General features: G+C 34.8%; 2 protein-coding genes across 2 annotated transcripts; one reads left to right on the plus strand and one right to left on the minus strand.

Annotated features, from left to right (window-relative positions):
* Positions 1-2,929: 2,929 nt before the first annotated feature.
* Positions 2,930-3,859, minus strand: LOC132296080 (F-box/FBD/LRR-repeat protein At1g13570-like). Its single transcript, XM_059794322.1, has 4 exons — positions 3,557-3,859; positions 3,446-3,448; positions 3,303-3,362; positions 2,930-3,211 (listed from the first exon to the last, which is right to left on the minus strand). Exons 1-4 carry the CDS (start codon positions 3,857-3,859, stop codon positions 2,930-2,932), a joined length of 648 nt encoding a protein of 215 aa, XP_059650305.1.
* A 2,755-nt stretch (positions 3,860-6,614) lies between these two features.
* Positions 6,615-7,151, plus strand: LOC132296081 (uncharacterized). The gene has a single exon (XM_059794323.1). It carries the CDS (start codon positions 6,615-6,617, stop codon positions 7,149-7,151), a length of 537 nt encoding a protein of 178 aa, XP_059650306.1.
* Positions 7,152-18,494: the final 11,343 nt, after the last annotated feature.

Below are 18,494 nucleotides of genomic sequence, written 5' to 3' on the forward strand. Positions count from 1 at the left end.
GGCCTGTAGGCTAGTGAAAGTCCTTTAGTGTGATTATATATATATATATATACCTGCGGACTATTTAGTTATTGTTGGACTGGTTAGGATGTACATGCGTATCGGGCCTCTGTTTGGGTTGTAGTAGTATAGAACTTGCGGGTGGGCCTGACCCACTTCTGTTTTTCAGGCACACGACAGTTTCAGACTTAGACGTGTTCGTGCTGAGCAGAGGTTTCTATTCACTCTACCGACGATGTAGGATTTCTCTTCGTAGCTTACTTCTGGATGTCTTTTCAGTTACTTCTTTTATTACTGTTTGGATTATTATTAGGGATCCTCTAGAGATGGATTCCCGAGTTGTACCATTGGATGTTTTGGAATTTGTTTATTCAAATTTTAAGTATTTAACTATTAAAGATTGTCTTTTAGATTTCTTTCAGCTATTAAAGTTTTTAATTCTTATTTCATTTAGTAATCCGTGTTCGTTATAACATATTAATTGTTTGATATCCCTCGGGTTTGGGCCTGGGCCTAATCAACCCGTGTCTCGGATCCGAGGGGTATCACAGGCGAGTTGACTCAGTTGCCAGACGGTATAGCACGACTAGAGTTGGAGAGGAACTTGGTTTCTGAATTTGTTTTTGTGCATGTCAATCAACAGGTTGAAGTGATTGTGGAGGAGAGAAATGGGTTTATGAGAGAAATAGCAGAGATTGAAGGAGATTACAGAAACTAGAGAGAGAAATGAAGGAAGTTGTGAGGAAGAAGAGTGAGATTGAGAAGGGGAAGAGAGAGAGAGTCTGAAATTGGGTTGTTGGAGAAGAAATTGATTGAGCTTCTTGTTGAAATTGAAAAAGAAAGAGATGTATCCAAACATTTGTGTCAAGAGAGGGATATGATGAGGATTGAACTTGATGTTCAAATTGAGGAAACAAATGGGTTGAAAGTAAAACTTGTTGAGACAGTGAAGAGAGAGAAAGAGGAAAATTCAAGAAGAGTTTTAGAAACTGGAGAGAGAGTATAATGGCCTAATGGTGGAAAAAGTAGAGAGAGAAAGAAGGATTGAATCGATGACAAGGGACATATGCCTGTGTGTGTGTGTGTGTGTATGTGTGTGTATATATATATATATATATTAGCAGATAGAGAGAGAGAGGCATAGATTGTGTGATAGGAAGATAGAGAAGAGAAAAAATGAATAAAGGGCTCTATTTGCATGGTCTGATATTTTGTAATATATCTAAATTTAATATGGAGGGGTAATTTTATCTTTTCATACGATTTAAGGCTTTGTTTGGATGGAATTTCAAAAAGAGGGGTGTCATTGTCCAAAAAATAAGTAACTTTCATCTGTGTGTCATTTTGCCAAACCTCAAGGGGTGTGACTGTACTTACCCAAAAATTTAATAGATTACAATTTAAATTATTGTATACCTCCCTAAATGCATGTTATTTAAAAATTAGAAATTCAATCTATTTTTCTCTTACCTTTTGTCACAAATTGTCTCTTCTTTCTTATAAATTTTGTTTTATTTTATTCCAAATTCTAATTAGTTGTAAACACATTCCAATTACTCATATGTCATAATAAGTCACACGATATATTTTTTCTAGTTCTACTATAATGGCAAAAATTTATTGGCAAAACGAGGAGATTTATGATAAAACATGCTATTATTATACTATCATATTTTCTTTGTAAATTAATTATTTTTCTTAGTGTTTTCTTTAATAATGCTATTATTATACTATCATTATTTTCGTTTTCAATATTATCATTTTTTTTTATATGTAAAAAATGCATGAAAGATAATATGTAAAGTTACAACAAACACATCAAAAAAACAAAAATTCCAGATTAGTGGTGGTGAGACGTTAGAGAGGTGAAGCGATTTCTATTTTTTATTTGTTTGGTACTTAACTTTTATTGTTGCAATTAGTGATATTAGTAAATAGAAACTAGAAATAGTGATAGTGGTTTTGTAATAAAAGGAAAGCATATAGGTGGATATCTCTTTAAAATTCAACCGTAATTAGAAAATACCAAATCAAAATACAATTATAAAAATCGTTAAATGTATTATGTAAATTAGAATTCTTATTAATGAAAAAGACAGTCACTCATTCATTGAAAAAAAATTTGTATCTTCTAATTTTGATTATTTGAATATTAAATATAAAGTCTCTCAGAGAATTGAATTAAATTCAAGTTATGAAGTGACATCCCTACTTCTTATTTTTTTCTGTTTCCAAATGTAAATTATTTATTCTTTTTTGCTCCTGAATGATGTAAATTATATTCTAATAATGTGCCCCTCATTTATGCTAGCTTCAAGTGCAATACGTCTACTAATCAATATCTAAAAAACCAGAGCTTGGACTAACTGGGGCTTCCGTCCATAAATCTTTCAGCTCTTTGTGATGGCTGAATAAACTGCCCTAACTATTAAGACTCTTTAACACTTTATTTCCGATCAACTGCAATATGTCCTAATCTTTCTAAAGCTTAAAGGCATGTCGATTGATCAAGTGTTGGAGCAGTGTGTTTGGAAGTTGAAACATATATGAATCTTTTAAGGATATCAATCAGTACATTAGTTTTATGTTTTTTTGCCATTTTGTGGAACGTATCATCAAAGCTGCTTTATGTTTTTTGCCATTTTCAGCTTTGGCTTTAATGGCAGAAACAATGGTACGTAGCCAAGTCCGTCCTCAAATGGAGTCTTTGAATCAATCTCATGGTTTCAAGTAAAGGGGCACTTGAGAACAATGAAGAGAAAACTCCTAGTCAGCATAATCTTGAATAAAAAACAATATGAGATTTTCAATGACCTAACTGGTCCAATTAACATGACAAAGACAAAGAAGACCAGGGTCTGCTAAGTTGTTGAAATAAATCTCTTATGCTATTAATTGTACCTCAAAATTAAGCTACTGAAAGGGGCTACTAAAATATTACTTCTGCTTTCTCGGAAGCCCGCGAAAACCGCATCACCTCTTCTGAGGTCCTACACCCTTCATTTGCATCAACCCTTGAAAGCTTAATGAACATTTTCCCAAGAATTGGGCTACGGCCAAGTAAAAACTCGATGAAGAAAAGTTCAGCCCTCGAGCACTCGTAAAGAGCAAGTTCCACAGTTCGAAGTGTGTTCAATTTCATGTCCGTCCACTTGGATTCTTTCAAAAAATTGGAAACCGGTTGCATGGCTATACCTGCTTTTTCTATGGCCTATAGAAGACAAAATCAAATGAAAAATCAGTTTCTTTAAATATGTGTTTTTGGTATTGAACAGATTCGCTATCTTAGTTCACAATTTCACCCAAATACGAAGTTCCTCCAAATCAGTAGAGCTTTCAAGTAAGCAAAGAATGAATGAAATCTGATCCAAATCATGGAAATTGATCCAATACAATTGAATAAACCACAAATTTTTAATTGCTGGAAGCCTCTTTGAGAAGGTACCTGCTGCAAAAAACTTTGCAGCAAAAAGGCCAGAAAATAAGAACCAAGATATATGTTCCAATACAATTGAACCCAAAAGAAAAAAAGGCATTAAATTTATGTACATCTCACCTCGAGAACAAAGTTGTCCAGCAAAAGCTTCTCAATTTTAGGCAAACTAGCAAAAAGCTCAATCAAATTGGTGGTTTTACCCCACTCTGGATTATCAACTTCAAACAATGGTGTCAATGATTCAAGCGCGACCCTAGCAAGATTTGGGCAGTTTTTGAAAGATACCGATTTAAATTCAGGAATGAATATGAATTGCAGTGCTTTTAGTGCTGGAGCTTCGCTATTAAAATGCTCAATAACAATGCATTTTAAAATAGACAGTTCATCGAGTAAAGGGGCACTTGAGAAGAGAGTTCCGAGCATATTAGTTGCAATTATGACCTCCTTAAAACTCAGACTTATAAGATTACCAAAGCATTTAAATTCATGGGGTGGCTTGAATATGCAATTACAGAGCTTGAGATGAGTCAATTGTGGACAAGAAAATATATAAGAAGGCAATTTATAGGAATAATGTAAGACCCGTGTAAAAAATATATATATCATATACATATATTTATTAATTTAATTTAATTTGATTGTTATCTATGTTTCAATTTAAACAGGATATTGTGATAGAGTTGATTAAATAATTAAAAAAAATTTAAAAAAATTAAATCGCTATATTATCTCACCAGACTCCCAATATCTATATAACTCTTCACTGCGTTATATTTTTTTAAAAAAATATATTAGCACGATAAGGGGAGAGGAAGGAGACCAGAGAGTGATCTAACATCGTGACTTTCTGCAGTAGCCGAGGTAAGGAACGATAAGCGGGAACTCGCGTAGGAAGGAAGAATTAATTATACCCCAGGCAAGTTAATCTTGCTTTGTACACTTATATATATTTGTGACTTTGTTTATTAAGTGTTCTGATTAATCATTATATCTGGTGTTAAGGATTAATAGTATTTTAATGAGATTTTAATTGAAAATAGATTGGCAACGTCATGCTTAATAGATTATTAGAACTTAAATAATTATTTATTTGGTGATTGTTGTTTTGTTTATGTTTAAGTATGAAATCAAACGTGACAGTGTTCTTGTAAAATTTGTTATAGGTGATAGGCATGCATACGCGTGTGTGTGTCTATATATATATATATATATATATATGGTGTATTTGAATGATATATTGCAACATGTAAAATTGGTTTGTTATGTCTCTATAAATATAATATATAGATATGTATGAATATTTGATAAAATGAGAATCTGATAAAGAGGAAATGAGGAACTTATTCTTGTCGAATTTTTTCATGCATTGATTGAATCAAATTTTATTTTGAAATAATATAGTTATATTCTGTAAACAGAAACAATGGTCATGAACTTGATTAACTTTAATATAGAATTTTGGGTCAATTAGAAGTTGGAATGAATTACAAGTACTGGTTGGATCTGGGCGTACTTGGGAAGGAGGAATTCAATTTTTTTGGGTTTTTCTACTGTGTCACTGTAGGGCTTGTTATGTGAGGAAGAGTCAGGCCCATGTTGAATCTAATTTTACTCAACCACCAGGCCCAATCTGGGGAGTTACACTTGGGTCCAACTGAATTAGAAGTAGTTTTTAAAAATTCTTGTTTCTTATTAGTTTTAACTTAGAATAATTAAGGAAAAATATTTTAAATATTTCAAAAATTATGAAATTTTCCAGATTATTATATTTTAGTATAATGAATCTAGTTTTGTTAAAATCCAGGTTTTAAATGTTATTTGGGTAAGTTTACCAAATTAAACCTTGAAAAAGTATTATTTCTCAACACTAAAATGGAGAGTATGGAAAAACTATTAAGAGTTAAATTCTGAAATTTTGCAGGGTATTATATCTAATGTTAGGCTATGTCCAGGAATTTTGTACTCTCACTAGTTGGGTCCTTAAGGTTCAATTTTTAAATTAAAATGGTATTTGGATGTATTAATTGATAATCTGAATTATTAATTAATGATATCTTTCATAATTCATCATAATTAATAATTAATTGATGAGTTTGGATTAGTCAAAGGGGTAGTCAGGGACTGACCTTATGATGACTTTTGGGTTTGGTCAGGGACCTGCCTATTTGGGAGTGCACTACCCTTTTATTATGGCCATAGGTCTAATGAGCCCTTATTGTGTGGACGTGATCAGGGATCATCTGGAGAGTAGATGTACAATCTAGCAACATGTGTGTTTTCAGTAGTCAGGGATTATACGATTCACACTACTTTATTAGATAGGAGCCCAGGGCTCATGTGAGATATGTGAATAAAAATAAATAAATAATGGTTATTGTAGAGTTCATAATTAACTGGGTTATGCATATTTAATTAATGCATTTATTGAGTTGCTTATACATATGGGAATACAAGGTAAAGTTAGTTTGCTGAACGATGATTGTGTTTAGCATTTCTTGCTGAGCTTGTGAGCTCATTCCATTATCATATTTCAGGTGCTCGTAGAGTAGGAATGTGATGGAGACAAATTTTGGGGATGGATTTTAGCTCGTTGCTCATTGATTTATTTCTACTCGGTTTTCCTTTATTATGATTATTGTAATAAAGTTAATGTTTTATGAAACTTTATCAAGTTAATTCAGTGGTCATAGATGTTTTGTTTTGTTAGAGGGAATTTCACCTCTATTTATGGATTTGATTTATGTTTGTTAGACACTCATGTTTAATAGATTGGATGATGGAGATTCATTATAGTTATATGTTATGATGGATGCATGTTGAAAATTGGTGGAAGTTATACATCAGATTTTACATACAAGACAAAGAGTCTTTGTGTTAAAATTTGGGGAGTGACAGTTTCGTATCAGAGCCTAGGTTAGGAATTGTCTGGCTAAGAGAAGTGACAATAACAATTGGAGAATATACTTATACGAATTATCTGCACTCTTACCATGCTCCAGTTTAAAGTATAAATTACTTGTGAGACTTATCATTGACATTCATTATTGAAAATAGGATGTCAAGAGCGGGAAGAGGCAGAGGACAACCTGCTAGAGGCAGAGGTTAGGGAGGTGTCGGTCATGGTGGTGTTGACCATGATAATGTTTAGTTGGAGGATGCACCTCATGCTCCGAATCCTATGATTGGATTTATTAGAGATATACGCAAATTGGGAGCTGTTGAATTTGTTAGAGCTATCGATCCACTTGATGCTGAGAAGTGGATTGAAGATATGGAAAAGTATTTTGAGATGATGGATTGCACTGAGGTGCAGAAAAGGAAGATTGGTGCATTTCTTTTATCTGGTGAGGCATGTCAGTGGTGGCAGTCAGAGACCAGGATGGTTGTGGACATTGCAGTTATGACCTGGGATGATTTTAAAACTCGGTTCAATGACAAATACTTTCCACAATCAGTGAAGGAGAAGAAGGTAGCAGAGTTCATGCAGCTGGAACAAAATAATGATATGTCAGTCAGTGAGTACGAGAGGAAGTTTATAGAGCTATCCCGATTCGTTCCTCATATTGTTGCGAATGAGTTACACAAGGTTAGAAAGTTTGAGCGAGGATTGGTTTCTTATGTGAAGAAGTTTGTGGTGGGTCATCGTTATGACACATATGCAAAAGTGGTGGAATGTGCCATGGCGATAAAGGAGAATAATAATATTGCCTTTTAGAAACAGAAGGAGCATAAGGCAGAACAGAAAAGTAAGGGGGCTAGAAGCTCTCAACAGAAATAGAGGGGTCAGCAGCAGCATACTTAGAGAAACTGGCAGAGTCAGTCTTGGTAGAGAGGTAGACAAGATTGGTGAGCAGGGAAACAGCAGAGAGTTGGTGATGGTGAGCAATCCACAGCTTTAGTACCAGCCACACCTCATGATGCACAGCCATATCAGTTTAGCGAGCATTACTACAATTGTCGTGAGCAAGGACATTTGGCTCGTAATTGTCCCAAGCCTCACAAGAATAACCAGCAGAGAGGTCAGGCACCATAGTAGCAAGGAGGTGCAAGGGTTTATGTAGTTGTTCCAGATAGGAGACAGGACCATGCACCAGTAGCAGTGGAAGGTACACTTATTATTTATGGCAGTATAGCTAGAGTACTATTTGATTCAAGTTCTTCATATTCTTTTATTGCACTATCATTTGTGGACACACTGGAATTAGAACCTGGACATATGAGTAATGCCCTATCTATTGTAACTCCACTCGGGAGTGCAACGACACTTGATAGAATATGTTGTGCTTGTCCTGTTACAATTAGGGAGTTGGAGTATCCTATTGATTTGATTGTATTACATATGAGAGACTTTGACGCTATATTGGGTATGGATTAGTTGGCTAGATATCATGCTCAATTAGACTGTCATGAGAGGATTATTGTATTCTTAGTTCTGGGACAGTTACCTTCTCGATATAAGTGTGGGGAGTTCGAGGGCACCATGACTATGGGATTTCTCGCACACATTGAGGTGGTTGAGCAACGATTGACTATAGAGCAGTTGCCTATAGTGTCAGAGTATGCAGATGTGTTTCAAGATATTTCGGGTTTACCTCCTAGGAGGGCAGTGGATTTCTACATCGACCTCACTCCTGGTATTTCACCTATCTCTAGGGCACACTACAGAATGGTGCCAGTTGAATTGAGTGAGTTGAAGAAGCAGACTCAAGAGTTGCAAAATCGGGGGTTTATTTGACCTAGCACATCACCTTGGGGAACACCTGTTTTATTTGTCAAGAAGAATGATTGGTCACTCCGCTTATGTGTAGACTACCGTGCGCTGAATAAGGTCACTATTAAGAATAAGTACCCATTGCCACACATTGATGATTTATTTGATCAACTCAGAGGGGCACAATTGTTCTCTAAGATTGACTTGAGGACTAGGTACCATCAGCTGAGGATTAGGGAGGAGGATATTCCTAAGACTGCCTTCAGGACTCGTTATGGCCTCTATGAGTTCTTAGTCATGCCTTTTGGGTAGACTAACGCTCCGGCAGCTTTTATGGATTTGATGAACAGAGTGTTTCGACCTTACTTGGATCAGTTTGTTGTGGTATTTGTCAATGACATCCTAATATATTCCAAGACTAAGGAGGAGCATGAGAGACACTTGAGCATTACACTTTAGACTGATCCAAGTAAGGTCGAAATTGTTCCAAGACTAAGGAGGCGCAATTGTTCTCTAAGATTGACTTGAGGACTGGGTACCATCAGCTAAGGATTAGGGAGGAGGATATTCCTAAGACTGCCTTCAGGACTCGTTATGGCCTCTGTTCTTAGTCATGCCTTTTGGGTTGACTAACGCTCCGGTAGCTTTTATGGATTTGATGAACAGAGTGTTTCGACCTTACTTGGATCAGTTTGTTGTGGTATTTGTCAATGACATCCTAATATATTCCAAGACTAAGGAGGAGCATGAGAGACACTTGAGCATTACACTTCAGACTTTGCGTAAGCATCAGCTCTATGTTAAGTTTGAGAAGTGTAACTTTTGGCAAGAGCAGAATCAGTTTTTGGGGCATGTGATCTCTAAGGATGGAGTTTCAGTAGATTCTACCAAGGTGGAGGCTGTGATAAGTTGGAAACGGCCTACTACTGTCACTGAGATTAGTAGCTTCTTGGGACTGGCAGGATACTATAAGCGCTTCATTAAGGGTTTCTCCAAGATTGCTGCACCTTTGACCCGTTTGACTCGGAAGGATGTGAAGTTTGTTTGGGACCACCGCTGTGAGCAGGCATTTGAGGAGCTGAAGACGAGATTGACATCAACACCAGTTCTTACCATTCCTGCTAGTGGTAAGAGATTTATGATCTACACAGATGCATCACATAAGGGTCTTGGCTGTGTTTTGATGCAAGATGATAAGGTGGTAGCGTATCCCTCTAGGCAGCTTAAGCCACATGAGCAAAATTACCCTACACATGACCTGGAATTGGCAGCAATGGTTCTTACATTGAAGGTGTGGAGGCATTACTTGTATGGCGAGGAATTTGAGTTATTCTCTGATCATAAGAGCCTCAAGTACCTCTACACTCAGAAGGGGTTGAATATGAGGCAACGGAGGTGGATGGAGAAGATGAAGGATTTTGATATAACCCTTCAGTATCATCCTGGAAAGGCGAATGTGGTAGTAGATGCCTTAAGTCGAAAACCGAAAAGATTAGTTGCCTTTATGATGATTCAGGAGTGGATGATGTTAGAGGCATTGGCAGAGTTTTCTATCATGCCAAGTTCTCAGAGTACAGGGGCTCTTTTTTGTAGTTTGACTGTACAACCTACTTTGATCAGCCGAATCATTCATTCTCAGACTCAGGATGACAGGTTATAGACTAAAGCAGTTGAGGCTGTTAATGATGAATGTAATGTCGACTGGACATATGGAGCTGATGGTGGTATGAGATTTTGAAGTAGGCTATGTGTTCTAGACTTAGCAAATCTCAAGAGAGAGATTTTAGAGGAGTCACACCACTCTAGGTACACAGTGCACCCAGGTGGCACTAAGATGTATCATGATCTTAAGAGGCAGTTCTGGTGGGAAGGCATGAAACGTGATGTGGAAGAGTTTGTATCTAGATGTCTCACTTGTCAACGAGTGAAGGCTGAGCACCAGAGACCAACAGGACTATTATAGCCTTTGCCTGTGCCTGAGTGGAAATGGGAGCATATGACAATGGATTTTGTTGTGGGGTTACCGAGATCGATACCTAACCATGATATAATGTGGGTGATAGTGGATCGATTAACTAAATCAACTCATTTTCTACCCATTCGAGCTACAGATACTGTAAGAAAATTGTGTAAGATCTACATCAGAGACATAGTTAAGCTCCATGAAGTGCCGGTGTCTATTGTTTCAGATCTTAATCCTCGTTTTTCATCTCTGTTTTGGAGTAGTTTCCATGCAGCTTTTGGTACTCCTTTGAGTTTGAGTACTACTTTTCATCCTCAGACCGATAGCCAGTCCGAGAGGGTCATTCAGGTGTTGGAGGATATGCTTCGTGCTTTTGCGCTAGATTTTCGGGGCAATTGGGAGGATCACATTTCACTAGTTGAGTTCGCTTATAATAACAGCTATCAGGCTAGTATCGACATGGCACCGTATAAGGCACTTTATGGTAGACCTTGTCGTTCACCTGTATGTTGGGCCGAGGTTGGTGATGGTAGTTTATTGGGCCAGAGTTGGTACAAGAGACTACAGAGAAGGTTGCCATCATTCGAGATCGACTTCGCATAGCTTAGAGTCGACAGAAGAGTTATGCAGATAGACGCCGTCGTGCTTTAGAGTTTAGTGTGGGTGACTTGGTGTTCTTGAAAGTATCACCAATGAAGGGGGTTACGAGATTTGGTAAAAAGAAAGGGAAGCTAGCTCCTCGATTCATTGGACCTTTTTAGATTACAGAGAAGATTGGGGAGGTGGCGTATAGATTGGCTTTACCACCCAGACTATCTGCTGTTCATGATGTTTTCCATGTCTCCATGTTGAGGAGGTGCTTGAAGGATGAAACTCAGGCCATTGACTACACAGAGGTCCAGATTCGTCCTAATGCAACCTATGTTGAGACACCTGTTCGCATTGTTGACAGTACGGTGAAATAGTTAAGGCGGGCAGAGATACCTCTGGTGAAGGTGCAGTGGAATCATCAGGACGAGAGAGAGGCTGCTTGGGAGCTAGAGTCAGAAATGAAGGGAAAGTACCCACATCTATTCGAATAAGGTACACAAAATTCGAGGACGAAATTTCTTTCTAGGAGGGTAGAATGTAAGACTCGTGTAAAAAATATATATATCATATACATATATTTATTAATTTAATTTAAGTTGATTGTTATCTTTGTTTGAATTTAAACAGGATATTGTGATAGAGTTGATTAAATAACTAAAAATTTTTAAAAAAAATTAAATCGCTATATTATCTCACCAGACTCCCTATATCTATATAACTCTTCACTGCATTATTTTTTTTTTAAAAAAAATATTAGCACGATAATGGAAGAGGAAGGAGACCAGAGAGTTATCTGACATCATGACTTTCTGCAGTAGCCGAGGGAAGGAACGATAAGCAGGAACTCGCGTACGAAGGAAGAATTAATTAAACCCCAGGCAAGTTAATCTTGCTTTGTACACTTATATATATTTACGACTTTGTTTATTAAGTGTTTTGATTAATCATTATATCTGGTGTTGAGAATTAATAGTATTTTAATGAGATTTTAATTGAAAATAGATTGGCAACGTCATGCTTAATAGATTATTAGAACTTAAATAATTATTTATTTGGTGATTGTTGTTTTGTTTATGTTTAAGTATGAAATCAAACGTGACAGTGTTGTTGTAAAATTCGTTATAGGTGATAGGCATGCATACGCGTGTGTGTGTGTCTATATATATATATATATATATATATATATATATATATATATATATATATATATGGTGTATTTGAATGATATATTGCAACATGTAAAATTGGTTTGTTATGTCTATATAAATATAATATATAGATATATATGAATATTTGATGAAATGAGAATCTGATAAAGAGGAAAGGAGGAACTTATTCTTGTCGAATTTAGTCATGCATTGATTGAATCGAATTTTATTTTGAAATAATATAGTTATATTCTGTAAACAGAAACAATGGTCATGAACTTGATTAACTTTAATATAGAATTTTGGGTCAATTAGAAGTTGGAATGAATTACGAGTACTGGTTGGATCTGGGCCTACTTGGGAAGGAGGAATTCAATTTTTTTGGGTTTTTCTACAATGTCACTGTAGGGCTTGTTATGTGAGGAAGAGTCAGGCCCATGTTGAATCTAATTTTAGTCAACCACCAGGCCCAATCTGGGGAGTTACACTTGGGTCCAACTGAATTAGAAGTATTTTTTTAAAATTCTTATTTCTTACTAGTTTTAACTTAGAATAAGTAAGGAAAAATATTTTAAACATCTCAAAAATTATGAAATTTCCAGATTATTATATTTTAGTATAATGAATCTAGTTTTGTTAAAATCCAGATTTTAAATGTTATTTGGGTAAGTTTACCAAATTAAACCTTGAAAAAGTATTATTTCTCAACACTAAAAGGGAGAGTTTGGAAAAACTATTAAGAGTTAAATTCTGAAATTTTGCAAGGTATTATATCTAATGTTAGGCTATGTCCAGGAATTTTGTACTCTCACTAGTTGGGTCTTTAAGGTTCTGTTTTAAAATTAAAATGGTATTTGGGTGTATTAATTGATAATCTGAATTATTAATTAATGATATCTTTCATAATTCATCATAATTAATAATTAATAGATGAGTTTGGATTAGTCGGAGGGGTAGTCAGGGACTGACCCTATAATGACTTTTGGGTTTGGTCAGGAACCTGCCTATTTGGGAGTGTACTACCCTTTTATTATGGCCATGGGTCTAATGAGCCCTTATTGTGTGGACGTGATCAGGAATCATCTGGGGAGTAGACGTACAATCCAGCCACATGTATGTTTTCGGTAGTCAGGGACTATACGCTTCACACCACTTTATTGGATGGGAGCCCGGGGCTCATGTGAGATATGTGAATTTATTAAAAAAAAATAATAATAATGGTTATTGTAGAGTTCATAATTAATTGGGTTATGCATATTTAATTAATGCATTTATTGAGTTGCTTATATATATAGGAATACAAGATAAGGTTAGCTTGCTGAACGATGATTGTATTTAGCATTTCTTACTGAGCTTATGAGCTCACCCCATTATCACATTTCAGGTGCTCGTAGAGTATGAACGTGATGGAGACAAATTTCGGGGACGGATTTTAGCTCGTTGCTCGTTGCTCGTTGATTTATTTTAGCTCGGTTTTTCTTTATTATGATTATTGTAATAAAGTTAATGTTTTATGAAACTTTATCGAGTTAATTCAATGGTCATGGATGTTTTGTTATGTTAGAGGGAATTTCACCTCTATTTATGGATTTGATTTATGTTTGTCAGACACTCATGTTTAATAGATTGGATGATGGAGATTCATTATAGTTATATGTTATAATGGATACATGTTGAGAATTGGTGGAAGTTATACATCAAATTTTACATACAAGACAAAGAGTCTTTGTGTTAAAATTTGGGGTGTGACAAATAAGGACATGCACTTTCGAAGGTGAGCTCCTTGATACCATTCCTCGACAGAATTAGTATCCAATGATCAATGTCGGGGTTGTGATCAATTTGTATGGATGATGGAATGTGGAGAGAAAATTTCAGAATGGGACCGGTGTGAAGTAGGAAAATCTTGTTGATCACATTCACAAACTTGTGTAGAATTTTGTTTTCTATGGTCTGTATGTTGAAAATCTTCTTGCTCACATCCACAAAGTTGTGTAGAATTTTGAATGGATTGTTTTCTGTGGTGTCTATGTTGAACTTGAACGTCTGATCATCAAAAATGAGGTTTGGATTTGTAGCCCAGATATACCTCCATTTTCTTGATAACATACTTGTTTTTGCAGCATCTCGAATAGGCATATACGCTAGGATACAATCTATTATGTCTCTTGGTAGGTCACTGATAACATCCTCTGCATCATTCATAGCCTTACCTTTTTCGGCTGCATTGGAAATTCAATGAATAGAAAGAAACTAGTCTTATAATTTTTTTTTATTTTTTTATTTTTTTAGCAAGAAATTCACACACACCCACTTTGCTCTCGTCATCCACTTTAAAAATGTAAAAAAGATAGATATTCATGTGGAGCAGTTTTTGATGAAACAAGTATTTTCCAAAAATTTGTTTATATAGTACATACACATGGACGGAGCCAATGAATGCCTAGGGGGCATGTGCCCCCTCAACTAGTCCGCACTTTATAATATATGTGGTAATTTTTTTTTAAATATTTTTTACATATGTGAACAAAAATTATACAGTGAACTCCTAAATTTTGTGGTTCCTAAAAATTTCTTTATTTTTTCTTTATTTTCTCTTTTACTTTTCAAATTCCTAAAATTTATTTAATAGAAAAAGTCAAAATTTTCTTCCTCAATTGAAACTCTTTAGTTTTTTCCTTTTAAGGTTCTCTCATTTTAATTTCTTTCCTTTTTCTCTCTTTCTACTTCTACTCTTAAAATTCTTCTTTCTGAAGTGCATATTTAAATAATTTTCTTCTTCTTCGTGAAATCCTGGCTCCGTCCCTATCTATATATATATATATATATATATATATATATATATATATATACATACATGGCCATCACATATATTTATATACAAACACATGTATGGCCATCACAAGTCAGGCAACTAATACTTTTATATAGGAAAGTAGCATAAACTACTGTGTTAATTTTATTTTATTTTTTTTTTTTTTTTTTTTTTTTTTTTTTTCCTTCTTTGGAATGGTAAGTATCAACTACCACATTCGATCTTAAGTAGTTAGGAAAAGATGATGTTGTAGGACGTCGTCGTTGTTGCTGCAACAACATAAACTATTACCTGCATCTATGATACTTAGGTGATCAACTTCATCGCGAATACACATGGTCATTTGAGTTTTCTACCATAAAATCAAGAAAAGAAACCCAAAAATTATTAAGAGATGCCAAAAATTGACATGGACAACAAATAAATTGCTTAAATTCAATTTAAAAAAGTACCTGAAAGCTTCTTGTTTGAATCAAGACTTTCAAACTTCTCGGTTGGACAGTGAGTAGAGATATTCTTCTCAAAAGATTGAACCTAAGGTTTTCAAGGATAAAATTAAAAAGGATTTTGGTGATAGACTGAAGTATTAAAGATGACAAGTTTTGAACGGTCATGTTTACCATATAAAGAAGCCTTCTCAAACATTTTTCAAAGGGTAATTTTGTAAAATAAAAAATGGACAACTCATATGAGTTGGAGAGAGTAGTAGTTCCTTATTGTGTTCTCTAGGTTGCCCGTCAACCCATTAGATAAAAAAAACCAAGCCTTGATTCAGTCCCACTCAATGGGATCCAAATTAGAGAAAAAGAAAAATTTTGTGAACAAATTAAAAAATTGGGCAAATTATTAATTATTAATCATTTTCTTATTTTATTTTATCAAATCTTCAATCAGAAAACGGGATTGATGGTTAATTTTTCCGTCAAAAACACACAAATCATAATATTTATTAATATTTGTATAACATATTATATACTAGATTAGATTGATTCAGATTATTATCAGAACTAAATTCATATAGTAAATGACTTATCAAATTAAAAAATTTAATTCATATGAAGTTTCTGAATCAGATTCGGATCAAAGTTAGATCAAAATTAGTTTAATTGACATGCCTCAAACAATCAATTAATTAGGTGTTCAGTAGCATTAAGGAAAAATTAATCAGTATCAGCTTGTTTGCTTGTTGAAAATAAAGATTATAGGTTGACTAACTCACACGGGACTACTCAAATATTACTTATGCTTTCTGGGAAGCGCGCGAAAACCGCATCACCTCTTTTAAGACTCCAAACCCTTCATTTGCATCAGTCTATGGCAATGAAAGCTGGAAGGACATTCTCTCGAGGGCAAGTGAAAACCCGATGAAGAAAAGTTCAGCCCTCAAACATTTGGAAAGCACAACTCCAAGTTTCTTCACTTTGTGGTCCATCAAGTTCCTGCAAGTTATCAACTGCGGATATGGTCTAGCGGTTTACTTATTGGACTTTGGAGCTTAGCAAGCCCAAGGTCTGGGGTTCAAATCCCGCTGGGTGTTCTTTGTGACTAGTCTCCGCTGTCCCTACAGTGACTTACCCAACCAGGTGGGGAGGTGCCCTTCTAGGTCCTCGGGAATTAGTCGGGTTATTAAGGGACCCCAAGGGTTTATGTCATCCCAGACACTCCGGGTTAATCAAAAAAAAAAAAAAAGTTCCTACAAGTTAGTGAACCTTTCAAGCAAGCAAAGAATGCATGAAAAGTAAGTCTTAAAAGTTCCTACAAGTTAGTGAACCTTCCAAGCAAGCAAAGAATGCATGAAAAGTAAGGCTAATAAGACTGCGAAAGCATTTCAATTCATTAGGTGGCTTAATTATGCAATTAAATACTTCAAATGAGTCAATCGTGGACAAGAAAATATATAATTGAGAGGGCAATTTATAGGGATTAAGGCTTGCACTTCCAAAGGTGAGTTCCTCGTTACCATTTCTTGACTGTGGGGTGTGATTTTGAAAAGTTTGAGTTTTTAAATAGAAAACATAAAATTTATGTCTTTCTATTTTAATCAGCTTTACTTAATTTAGCAATTAATCAATTAATGACAAAGTAAAGCAAATAGAGTTTGAGAGATGATACCAAAATTTTTAGCGAGTTGCAATCCTCTCAGGGGCCGCTGGACCCTTAGGCAACTTAGGCAGTTCCTTCATATTATATCATTCCTAAAAATTTTATTTCTTTCCCATTATTACTCTAGGCATTTGTATTTCCTTATATTATAACTTTCAAAAAAAATTATTTGTTTATATTATAATCTTTCTAAAAATGTTATTTCCTTCTTGTTATTAAATCCTGCCCAATAGCAAGTCTCCAATTTTTTTTTCTAATTTCCTTATATTATAACTTCCTTAAAAATTTTATTTGTGTCGATTATTAGATACTAACCAATATTTCGTTCTTTATCTTACCTCTTTTCTCTCTCTCTCTCTCAATTCCTCATTCACGTTCTTTTTTTTCTCCAGAATTTGTAAAACTTTCCATATTCTTATTTTAACTTTTATCTTCTTTGTTTTTGTTTTTTTTTTTTTTTTCTTTGTTATTTCTAACATATTTTTCCTCATTTTTCTAAAAATAATACTTGGGTCCTCCCATGGGAGGTTGAAGTTCATCCTCCCAAGTGAGGTGGACCAATAAAATTAAAACAAATATTCAAAAAATTTAAAAAGTAAAAAAATGGGTATTATCCATATTTTACAAGTTAAACCGTGGTGGTTTTTTTTTTCATCTTACGCATTCTCTCTCAACACTCCTCGTTCTTTCATCCCTACCACTATTCACAAAACCCTAATCTTCATTCTTTTCTTATACTAATCCTGCAATACTCTGTTAATAAAGTTCACATTAGATATATAACAACAATGATAATATGTATATAAATTTTGCAACTTAGTAATTCCACCTTATTAATTATGTGATTTCATATATAAAATTGTTCCTTTATATATATGTGTTTGATACTATAACACAAAACTCTTAATGGATACCTTTAAGAATGAATATCTACTAATATGGTTATATCCCAGCATTGAATTTATTGATGCATCCTGAATAAGAATATGGTAAAGGGTGGAAGAGGAATTTTAGGGATTGAGATGGAAGTTGGGTATGAAAAATTATGTTGTTTGGGGAGAGAGAATAGAGGGGAAGGGGTTTGGCCAGTTAGAAATGGATAATACTCATCATTTTACTTTTTAAGATTTTTAAACATGTGTTTTAATTTCATTGGTTCATCTCACTTAGAGGATGAACTTCAACCTTCAATGGGAGGACCCAAGTATTGTCCTTTTTCTAATTAGATTGACTATATATATATATATTAGATATTAAAAGGTCACTTTTATATTTTTAGCTTAAGGCCTCAAATTATATTGAGCCGCTTCATTATCATCTAGTTTTGCAACGTCCTGTCCAACAGCTCTTAACTCCAGACTTACTCTTGAACCAAAACTTACTATGCTAAGCTCAACAACTCAAGCAGGGGAGAACTTTTCCATTGCATGAAAGCACTGTACGTCATCATAATTTTTTCTTTATAAATCCATACCACCTTTCACTTGCTTAGAAATCAATTCTAATCACACACTTGCTATTAATGAAAATCATTTGATGAATTAGTCCCATAGTACTCAAACAAGTTTTTAAATCTAGTACCACCTTATCACAACAGTTATGTGCTCCCTATTTTTTTTTTTTTTTTTTGTCATGATCACGTACAAATTTTGAGAGATGCATCTAATGGCTATCGTGAAAACCGTCTCAAAATTCATTTATAAGAGCATCCGCAGCGGGCTCTTTAG

This window comes from Cornus florida, unplaced genomic scaffold (genome assembly GCF_030987335.1).
Source record: "Cornus florida cultivar Cherokee Brave unplaced genomic scaffold, ASM3098733v1 CherokeeBrave_3.0.0_Hap2_Chr02, whole genome shotgun sequence".
Classification (NCBI taxonomy): domain Eukaryota; kingdom Viridiplantae; phylum Streptophyta; class Magnoliopsida; order Cornales; family Cornaceae; genus Cornus; species Cornus florida.